Here is a 12,112-nt window from a genome sequence, read left to right as displayed (position 1 = left end):
GCATATACGAATATTATAATAAGAGGAGTGGTGGTGAAGAATAGATGAACGGAAAAGTGAATCTCTTCATAAATGGTAAAGGTTCAATAAATGTAAGTAAATGGGTGTGACGGTGAGAACGAGAGAAGTGGGAAAAGGGTGCAAGGAATATTATTTATTAAAGAGAGAAAAACAAAAAAATAAGGAAGGGGGAAGAGGAAAAGAGTTATATATATACGAAGTTCAAGAAACAACCGTGACGAAGGCCATAATTATATAGGAGGACAAAGTCAGAAGGACAATTAAGTGGAGATGGAATGCAGCATACAGAGCATACATACTCGCTACATTATCGGTAGGAACAGACACAGGAGACAAAAATACTGAATGTAATGACACAATAATCAACAGCACAGCGAAAAAGGAGGAAAACAATAGATCTTGATGAGGCCGAGGTTTCTATGGTATTTTACGTTTTACACCTAAATGAACATGTACGATAGAGGATGCTACTGTATCAAATGTGACTTGTATTTCGATGGTGGGGCCTTGTGTGTAACTTTAAGTCGCGATGGGAACTGGTTTATACATTAAAAGTCTGTTACTTAGCATAGAGAGTTATGAAGAATCGTAACAATAAGAGAGTGGACAGTTAGTTGCGATGCTGTGGTGACTAATACTGCAACCAGCAGAAAACAACTTTAAAATAAGATCACAAACGCTTATTAACGAAAAAAACGCTGAAATTTTGTTACTTTCAAAAGGATATTCACAGAAGAAAGGCGAGGTGGAAAAGGGAAGCAGCAACGGAAGCATCACAGTACAATGACTCAGCATATTTCGTTAATTGTAGCTATTCTAACCGCGCCCTCCACGGGAGCAGAGATTGCCGCAAACGATGCGGTCCGAGCCTACCACACGCTGTGCGCAGTAGTGGCGCTAGCCAAAGGGAAACCGGTAATGCCAGAAGACGTTGCCAAGCAAGCAATAACTGAGGATATAAACCTTTTGCATGGCCTAAACATAACCGCATCTCATGATTATTTCTACGGTCAAAACATCAAACAAGTGGAAGGCAAGGTGATAACTGAGACAAACTGGATTAAGTACGGGCAAAAATGGGAGGAAGCCAAAACCAAGCTAGAAGAGAGTAAACTAGAAATAAACGGCCTCAAGATCTTGAGACCAAAATGGAGCCACGCCACGAAGACAGCATCCGCGATAATCAACCGTTCTTTGGAAATGGCGCTGCAGCTAGAAGGACAATACGAAGATCCAGCCAAAGATAACGACGCGCCGGAAGAAATGAAAAAGGCACTTTATGGTGAAACGGGCAAGCAAACTAGTACCGCAGGCGAAACGTTTGCGGACTCGGGTAGCAACGGCTGCGCGGCACCCGGCACCGGTGACAACAAACCTGGTATCTCCCTAGCCTCAGACCCAGTCTGTATTTGCAGCGATAGCGCCGGGAAAAACCAAGGCAACTCTTGCCTTGGCAAAAACGGCGGAGCCAACGTGATCTACACGAACGCAGCCACAGCAAACACAGGGGCAGCACAACTGGTCAACGGATGCCCATACGCAAAAGACACAATAATCAGACCCGGTGCCATAGCAACATTTGGTTCCGGAATAAAAGACGCTCAAGGCACAAACCAAGCAGAACACGTGGTTCTCGGGGCGAAAAATCAGCACGCCTGCAACGGCGCTATAACTTCCGGGTGTATAAAATACCTCGCTCCAGTTAATGGTGAACCAAACATACCGTAGATAGCCCACCTACAGGCTGCAGCTAGCAAGATCACCAAAGCACAGAAGCAAGCGGCAACCAACGAAAAACTCATGATAGAAATAAGACAGCTACGTAACATCGCTGCGCAAGCATAACTGACAGCAGCAAACAGTGACCCACTACCGTTATTAACACAGCCTGCCGCAACGCCAAAGCCATCAGAACAGATAACAAAAGAAGAGGACTGTAACAAACACCAAACAAATGAAAAATGCACAGATCCCTGCAAATGGGACGGCAATGCTACTGATAAAACTAAAAAATGCTCATTAGATCCTAAAAAGGCAGCAGAACAACAAGCAACCCAGAAAGGAGCAGCACCTTCAACAGGATGTGCAAAGCATGGAACCAAAACTGAGTGCGATGCTGACAAAACAGATGACAAGCAAAATTGTGCATTTATAAAAGGGGAAAATGGTAAAGATGACAAAGAGCCATAGAGGTACAAAGATTCAAGTTTCTTTATCAATAAGAAATTTACTCTGGTTTATGTTAACCTTCTAAGTTTGGTACCATTTTAGTATTCGAAATATATTTGGTCAATTTTCTGAAATTTTAGCGTTTGAGATATTTTAACACTTTTAATCAGACCTTTGAAAATTCGTGCACATTTTAGTAAAACATGTATAAAAGTTACTAATATTTGTTAAATAGTAGAGTGATAAGGTTAAAAAGCGATTGCTATTTTATTTCTGCATCTTGCATATTTTATGGATATTACGAGTAAGTAATGTTAATATTGGCAATGATAAGTATAATAACGATTATAGTAGGAGAGTTTTGTGAGTGTGTATATGCTAATGGTGCAGTAAGAGTGATCAGGGACAAATGGGTGGACACGTGAAATATTCAAAACAATTGTGTGGATGCAATAGAATTAAGTGAGTGAGAAACAGCGATAAAGATCGAATAAAGATATTTTTATTATTAAAAATGGTAGTTTTGTGATAAGATCGCCGTGCGTTGTGATTCACAACAAAGAAAGCGGAAGCAGCTTCTCGCTGAAGCTCATTGAAAAACACCGAGAAAGGAATAAGAAAACATTGATGGGAGACAGTAGAATAGCTTTATGAAGTACGGAAAGGCAAGAATTAACACGCCACCTCTACCGCATTTGCCAAAAGACCAAACACTAAAGATGTTTAAAAAGTATAATTCATACAAGGGTGATCTGTAGCCATCGAGCAGCAGCGCGAAAAAAAAGAGCAGAATGAAAAGAATTTTCCGCACCAATACTTTCTACTATTAATTGGCACCGCTTCAAAGACCCACCACATTCTAAAAAACAAAGGCCAAAGGGAGATCGTTCCCTTGAAAAAAATGTCATTTCTTTTTCTCCTGTCTGTGGAAAAAATTTATGAAACCGTAGAAAGAGGTCCCACTACTAGTCATAAAACCTAGGGCTTTGGATATAAACATGTTTTCAATACACAATAAAAATAAAAACACACTGAGGCATGTGAGAAGAGAGAAATTTGATGTACCAGTGACTGTAAAAGATAGAAGAGTGGAAACAGGTTTAAGGCAGAGTTTGAGATTTAAAACATAGCAGCCAGGCGCCGACGACGCTGCTGCTTTCCAAATACAAAACAATTTTTTCAAGTACACAATATTCTGGAGAAAAGACAAGATTACAAATATTACTCCTCTAACAACGACCCCAACCGGTCGGCTAAAAGCAAAGAAAGTTTGCAAAACTACAACAACAAGGCGAAGCATGCACAACTGCATACCAAGCTGTTCGTTATAGTCACCATTGTGGCAATAGTGACGCCGGCCTTCTCAGAAACCAGTGAAACAGGTGACACAGAGCACGAAAAGATCAAGAAAACGTGCTAAGAAGTGGCCTTCAACCACGATATGGCAGCGGCATACGTGGAAAAAGTTCTCGCAACCACTGACAACGCCGAAAAACTCAGAAAGCAAGCAGCATGCTGGTAATTAGAAACAGAGGCAACTGACGCTAAAGAATGCGTCATTTTGTTTGACGCACTAGCGGCATGTTGTCGGACAACAACAGAAAACGTACAAACAACAAACAAAAGAATGGACAAACGCTTTCTCGACGCTAGCCTCAACCCTTGGGAGCGTGCAGGTTTTCTACTGGGAGTCCTAAAGGATGCAAAAATCACTTACGCGAACGAAATCACGCCCCTGACCGGAAATTCCGAAACGCTCAAAGTGAAAACGTGGAAAACGCAACCTGCTGCCGAACAGTGCATAGATCAGGAGATGACTGATGACAATGCCGCGGTTAAACCGACGGCAGCTGAAAACTCGGCATAAAAGAAATATAAATCCACCGCAAAGGTTAAACTCGCAGACCACCGGCCAATTCTCTCAATCTCAATAACCAACAGCAGCTGCACCGACACTAGCGGCAGCGGCACAACATGGGCAAACACAGTAAGCAGCTGCAGTGATGTAGTCGGTGGAAAAACCGTTACACCAATAGCTCAGACGAAACCAACACACACAGCGGAGCCTCTATATCAACCAGAGGAAGACTCACAAAATTGTGCAGCAAAGGTTCAAAGCGAAATAGACAAAAAAGATAACAAGAAGGTGATACTAGCCGCTTTGTGCCAAGCACAACAAGCAGCAGCGGAAACAGTAAAAAATTTAGACGACATAACCCCCGATACGCTGACTAACGATGAATCTTTCATTACAGCCCTGAGAAACGGCATATAAAGCTACGGCATAATCACGAACACAACAAAGAAAGCGAAACTAAAAACATTAAAGAACATATCAAGGAAATCCTTGAAAAGGGGAAAAGAAAATTCGAGACTGAGTTTATTGAAAAGATAAGCAGGAGATCAATCAGCTAGCGCCTCCAAAAAAGAAAATGAAAAAAGACAGACGAACCAGAACTCAAACCAGATGCAGAAACCGCAAACACTTATTTCAGCAGCCAGAATGTTTACCAGACCGGGCCGAAACCAACAATAGCAGTAGCCGTAAGCAATACAGCACAAAAATGCAAAGAAAACACGGAGGAAAGCAAATGCAAAGAGGACAAAGATTGTGAATACAATAACGGAAAGTGCAAAGTTAAAGGAGTGAAAGTGAAAGGAAAAAAGAGGATCAATGTACTGGTCATACTGGAAAAACAGCTTGTGAGAAAGAAAACACGCCCGGACAAACCCCGTTTGTGGCTGAAGAAAAGGTAGAGAGAGTGAACCAGAACCAGAAAAAGAGAAGTACCGAAATGGAAGTTTTCTCGTAAACAAGAAATTTTATCTCATGGCTGCTTTTTTAAGTTCGGTAGTATTGTAAGAATTTTATGGATATTTGCTCAACTTTATGAAATTTATGAAATATTACTATTTATAAAGAATTAACTATAATTAATAAATTTTCTAAGATTTGATATATTTTAACACTGTTTGAAAAATATATATAATTAAAATTAAAAATTAGAAAATTTAAAAATTTGGTATAAAAGCGGCATCTCGTTGTTAAGCAGTAGGCTGATATGGTACAAAAAATGAGTAACATTCTAATTTGATTTTGTTTATATTGTGGAAGCTGGTGTAATTTATGGTTGTGATAGAAATAGTAAAGGTAGGAGAGTTTTGTAAGTGAGTATATACTAATATTGTAAACAAAAGTGGTGAAAACTAAATGGAAGATCAAAATGGAAGCACTTAAAGTTGTGTAAATGGTGTAATTTTAGTAAGTGAATAAGTGGGTGTGGTGAGTAAGAGATTGAGAGTGCGTGATAAAATATGTGCAGTTAAAAAAAATATGACGATGCACATCGTTTTATAGACGGATATGGAGAAGACTATGTTGGTGAGACAGATGTCAGTGTACTTGTCTAATGGAGGCTCTACAACAAACGCGAAAAAGCAGTGCAGGTGGAAGCAGACTAAGCGCATTACTGCAAATATTCCCTCAATAAAGTTTTAAAGAACGCATTACATCAACTGAAAACACTGCCATGACTACGTGCCAATCTATCGCATAGAATTTAACTGTTAGGTTTCATGTAATTAGAATAAAAGTTTGTGTCCCGTCGGAGATAACTACTTCACGAGACATGTGGGGGAAACCAAGCAGTTAACGATCTGACTCAATCTTGCAGAAATTATTTAAAAAACACAAAATTTAGAAAAACTATATGGCGGAATGTTTCCTCAGAACAACAGAGAAAAAAGCAATAAAAACGTCACTGTGTAGCAAAGTAGTGTAAAAACAGTTAGTCTTAGTGACATTAAAACCAAAACAAGTTGGAAAAGTTATTAGATAGAATTAAAATTATCTTTTTTTATATATTCAATAATGTCAATGTATTAAAGGCACGCTTGAACGGAAGTTTGGTAAATCAAAACTGATTTTTGTTACAAAAATGAGATTAATTGTAAAACATGAGAAGAAAGTGACAAAACTGAAGACCTTTCCCATAAGTGTTTGGCCACCCTCCACATTTCCTGTATCATTAAGAACAAAGAGAAAGCAGTAAGTACCAACAACCCTCGCCATAAAATGGTACAAATGGAAGAAATAACAAAATATAAATTTAAAATGGAAGGATTATCTAAGAAGGGAGAGGCATAAATTTCTTCCTAGTACCAAAAATGTTTGTGAGCAAAGTGAAGATTGAAAAACATAGAACATGAATTTAAATTAGCCACGGAACGGTGAGCCGCTATTTCAATAGAATTTTGAAATAGCATTTGGGAAGGCCCAAAAGGATTGAAAAGAAAACCACATTTGATGCAGAAGTTAGCAAATATTACCGCAGAGATAATGGTAGTGATTGTATTTTTTAAACTAAAAGCGGGGTTGGATGTTCAACAATGGAGCCACCCAGCGACGTCCAGCGAGCTGTCTGAGGGTTATTTACTATGTCCAATGACAAATGGCTGTAGACATCGAAGGGGAATGGCATTTAACGTCGAAAATTCAGTGGAAGTATGTAATGTCGTACAGAGATTGGAAATAGGGAGCACGAGAAACACAATTTTCAATAGCAACCTTTAGGCAAAGTTACTTTCAACTTCCCAAGCGCCAGATAATTAACTACAAAACAGTTTGGCTAATTTCCAAAAGGATAAATATAGTGAAATTTTTGGTGGAAACACATATATTTCCGTTTTATTTACAGGACTTTTGTTTATTAGAAGCTGTAGAGTTAGTCTCGAACGGAAGAAGCAAAGCAAAAAAGAAATATTTAACCGAAGGCATAGACCAAACCTTCTTGAAGGACGCACATATATACGCAGCTAGCAGGTCTATGCAGCTTGCAGCTCAACTCTTGGCACTTTGCTGTTTTTAGTATATCGTGCTACGAAGGCTCAATGTGCAAGCGACGCTTTTTTTGCAGCAACATTAGCACCGCACTGCACATTCTCAGGAGACGGCAAAGCTGCGGCAGCCAAGCTTAGCTCGGCGTGTAAAGCTGGCCAGGCAAGCTCGCTCAGAGTACAACAGTTTACACACCACGTTTCTAGTCGAAGCAATACGTCTAAAGCAGCACACACAAGTCCTACTGACGTTAGCCATCTGGGAAGACCTAGAGGGTCAGAGCCTAGAACCGACGATAAAAATAAAAGCTGAGCAAGGAATCCTAGCTGCGGAGACACCTGCCAATGCAGCTGGCAGGATTGATGAATTCATCAATCTTCTAATTAGCGCAACAGCCGAAGACGACACAAAGGACGAAGCCTCGTTTATTCACAACGGTTGACAAAACTCAGGTGTCAACAAACATATAGGTAAATGCACTTCGACGATACCCAAGACGGCAAACGGGGCCACGACATTCAGCACGGATTTAAATAAGCAGACAGGAGCCATGGAAACCGGGACAGTGCGAACGAACAAAAACTTCCCGCTCACTGCAGGCCTCAAAAACAAGTTTGTAACTGGTAATCCTCACTCCGGTGCCACTTTCGGACTCGGGATGTTCAAAACGAGTACAAGCGAAATAACAGCAGCGAGGTCAGCGAACACAAAAAATTAGGGAATCTGGACGTCATAAAAATAGAAAAAACAGCCCTAGAAGCACTAGAAGGTATGACAGCAACACCTACAGCAGCAACATTCAAAACCAAAGAAGCGCTAAAGACAGTAATAAACAACGCAAAAACTAAGACTAAAATAGGCCAAGCAATACAACTAATAAAAAACCTGTAACAGACGCCTCAAGATGTGTAATTAAAGACCACACTTAAGCAAACCTTCTGGAAAAACTATGCAGAATGAGAGCCCGACTTTCTAGCAAAGATAGATAATAAGACCATCAAGGTATAACAAGAGGCCCAACTGATAACGGTACTGGCAGTAGATGAAAAGCAACTGTCAACGACTCTCACAAAAGGCGCGCTTAAGCTGATTGTAGATCAACAAACAGCGAGGAAAAAGCAACGCAAAACTGTGCAACCCAACAGGTCAATGACCCAGAAAAGTTTTCAATGCAATTGAAGGTAAAAGAGTCTTACAAAGCAGAAAACTGCCATTTTGTTGGTAGCAATGATAAGGGTAAAAAGCGCACATTGAAAACGAATGAAAAAGCAGATACAAAACAACCCAATGATAATCTTCACGTAGAACTAGCAGCGAGCCCCATAACTTTCTCCTCAACAGAAAGGAAGGAAGATAATGTATCCAAGAGGTAGAACATCGGAGTAGGAAAAGCTGGTTATCTTTTTTAATTTAGCCACTGGTAACGTGATTGGAGCAACGACACCGGGACCAGGCTCACAGACAATCACAAATCTGTGCACCGAAACGCTATATCTCAGGTAAATTGCTGACACTATAGAAGGTGGGCTTCCCGCCGACGGTGTTTCGGAAAAGCCTCTGCAAGACAGAGCAGCAGCGCGGAAGGTACTTTCCCAAACAACTGAGGCAGCCGAGCCAGAAATAGCCACGACAATAAAAGCAGACTACGCAGCGGAACAAGCCAGGTTACTGCGGCAGCAAATAACAGAAAAACGACGGGCGGCAAATCAGATGATCTGCCTTCTAGCACAACGGTCATTTGCCAACCTCAAGCTATTGCAGCAAACAGCAACACCCAACAACGGCGTGAACCCAAAAAACATTCACGGTCAAAAGCAAACATTCACAGTTACTACACACAGGCTGTTTTCCAACAACAACAACAACAACAAAATGCCTTTTTTGCGCGACACAAACTAAAGCTAACCAACAATGAGCAGATAAAATTAATTCCTACAGCCAAACACATAATGAGGCAAGCAACCATAACAACGATCGTTAACGGCAACACCAACGGTATCAGTTCTCAAACAGCCAACAAGCGCCATGCCAGATGTGTAACAGGCAGTAACTACATAAAAGCAGTGTTAACGGTCGCTACAGCGGAAGACCCAAACTTATCTGCCGAAACCGTCGAGATAACTCAAGGCGGTAGCGATGGTTGGCAATATAAAGAACAGCCAATAGAAACCGAACGCAGCGCGGCCAACAACAAATATATTGCATGGTCGTTATGCACATGCATGAAAGCACCAAAACCAAGAACAGTAGACTTAGATAGCCTGGACCTTACTCAGCTAGCTTCATCAGTGATAAACAAAAAGAAATTCTAAGCCTACGTCAAAGAAACCACAGGCATAACTATCAGCGTTGGAGAACTTGAAAACAAGCTCAAAAGTCTCTACGGCGCAACAAAAACAGAGTTTCAAACAAAATTCGTCAAAGCACTTAAACAAACTTCAGTAGACTACATTAACCAGCATGGCGAAGTAAAAAAGAACCCAATCAACACCTTAGTTCAAAACAATGAAGCGGTTAGTGCTCTTATATATAAACAGGCACAGCAGTTGATAGCAGCAGCTTCCAAGAACAACCAAAAACAAACGATACCAGTTAAGACTGAAACAGACAGCAGTTCTGCCAAAAAAGGAGCAGGAGGTGCTTGCAAAGATGGTCGCAAAGAAATTGCAGAAAATCGTGTAAAGAAGTGCGTAGTAGATTTATATTACACACCAAAACAAGTAAGTGCAGAAAATCAAGATGGGAAGACAAACACCACGAAAAGAAACTCCGCTGTGATTAATGCACACGTTTTGCTTGCATTTTTGACTCTAGAATGATTTAAAAAAAAAAGATTCTTGCACCATTTTATAAAAATTTAAAAATTTGCTAAAAATTAATATATTATAACACTTTTTGATGAAACGTGTGAATGATAGCAAATTATATAAAATATAAAAATTTAGAATGAAAGTGACCTATGGGTGTAAGCAATATGGTGATATGTTATGAAAAAATTGATTATATTATAATTTTGTCTATTTTACTTTTTTATGGATATTAGTTAGGATTATAATAATGATGAAAATGATAGGAGTGCTTTGGAAGTGTGTGTATACCAATATTCTAAGAAGAGTGGTTGTGAAGACCAAATGTACTTTAAATATTGGTACGAATAAAATAACGGCAAGCTGCGAAGAAATGAAGTGAGTGAATAACAGACAACAGAGGGGTAGTATAAGAGAAAATACAGAAGCATATAGGAAGATGGAAGAGTCCTATTTGTACTTTAGCATGCCTATAAAACCCATCGTTGTGGCCATAAACATGGCTTTGCGGATGTAAGCGAAGATTAGATTGTAAAGGTCAAATGCTGGAGCTATTTTATACGCATAACTTTTGAGAAAAGATCAAATGGGGAAAAAATGCAGAGTTATACGCCAGCATCCGGTACTTCAGGTAGCGACAGCAACAAATACTGGTGGATCTGATATTCCACATTTAACATAGAAATGGGTTGGCTCCACTTCAGAGGTGATGAAAGAACTAGCGGTAGAAATGGTCTCCGCAGCAACAACAGAGAAGTACACTTGATATCGACAGATGGATGTGATCGATATCACTGGAAAATATAAAAATATTAGTATTTTTGGAGAAAAAAAGATGCAACTACCTACTGAAATTCTCGTAGCAATGTATATGGTAAAATGTGCATGCAAGAAAAAGCGGGATTCACGCAGTGTGCGTCGGATGTTTGATTGACGAAAATAACATCTATAACGGCAAACCGTACATCTGTGCTAACATATAAGCTGGAAACGCTTAAAATCTACTATAAAATAGCTATATCATAACAATATTAAAAGAATTACTTATATTTGTAAAAACTTTTTACCTTTAAAAAACCGTAGTGTAGAAAATGATTTCCTTTCCTAATATTTCTATGATGTTGTAAGAAATTTAAGCCATTAATTAGTATTGCATTAGGGAGCTATGAAGTATATAAAAACGATTTGGATAATATTAGTTTCTTTAGTTTATACTGTTATAGGCATAGCTTGACCTTGTCGCTCTATAGCTTTTTTGATGAGAGTGATTCCATTTCATTAAAATTGTCAAAGATGAGTATATGAGATTTGTTTCTAATGCTGTAGAAAGGATTGGGGAAAGCGAAGATCATTTTGTTGTGGCTGGAATACCTTCAATAGACAATGATGAAAAATTTAGAAGGCGGAACTTGCAAAGGGAAACGTGTTGGAGTTATCCTGAAGCTGCGAGGAAGTCAAATAATTTTACTGGATAGTTGCTTATAATTTATGCTTTTTCACCTCATACAAATAACAATTGCGAGCTGAGAAATTTTTTTGAACAAGAGGAAGAGTTAAATCAGGATGTTATTATTTTACCTGTTTGTGATGTAAGCCTAACAACAAATAAAAAATAGGAGATACGTGTAATTGGGGATGGGAAGCGGAACTCACTATGAGTAGAAAAACATATCTGTAGTTCAAATTTGTAGTGGAAATATTCAAGCCAAGTAATCCCTATATAATGAAAGCAGATGATAATATATTTATAAGGATGCCACTCTATCTAAAATATCTTGAGGTGCTTCCACGAGAAAAATTGAATGTGGGAAAAGCGGTTGGTTATCCTAAAGAATTTAGTAATGAAATTTCATGGCACACAATAGGTTATGCTTCCACACTATTAAGGGATGTACTTAAGGAAATTGTGGATTATAGACCTCTGAAAGACCTAGTAGGGTCAGAAATCAAATTCAGAAATTTCGAAAAATATATCGCGTTTAGAGCACTTAATAAAGACATAATGGTTGGGGAAGTTATAAGAAATAAATTGAAATTTGTGGGGTTGTTGACAGTGAATATGCAAGAGCGTCGGTATGTGATGCATGCGTCAAAAGATTTGTTTGAATATATGGTGAAAAAAGAGGACATTATTGTTTTTCACCACATCGAGCTAATACATTATCGCTATCTTGCGTGGTCCAATAATTCAACAACAAAGCAGCATAGTGTTCGGCATAAGTTCAGTACTGTGGACCGAACCTGGGAAATTTTCAGATGCGACACAGCGGACAAAGGT

At 39.3% G+C, this 12,112-nt stretch overlaps 2 pseudogenes across 2 annotated transcripts; both read left to right on the top strand.

Moving 5' to 3' along the window:
• Positions 1-804: 804 nt before the first annotated feature.
• Positions 805-2,256, top strand: TEOVI_000806300:pseudogene (annotated as a pseudogene). Its single transcript has one exon. A coding segment is annotated over exon 1 (1,452 nt).
• Positions 2,257-11,557: 9,301 nt separating this feature from the next.
• Positions 11,558-12,094, top strand: TEOVI_000806200:pseudogene (annotated as a pseudogene). Its single transcript has one exon. A coding segment is annotated over exon 1 (537 nt).
• The last annotated feature ends 18 nt before the right edge of the window (positions 12,095-12,112 follow it).

This window comes from Trypanosoma equiperdum (genome assembly GCF_001457755.1).
Source record: "Trypanosoma equiperdum strain OVI genome assembly, contig: ctg_2020, whole genome shotgun sequence".
NCBI classification, from domain to species: Eukaryota; Euglenozoa; class Kinetoplastea; order Trypanosomatida; family Trypanosomatidae; genus Trypanosoma; species Trypanosoma equiperdum.
This window is presented reverse-complemented; position numbering and strand designations above follow the sequence as displayed.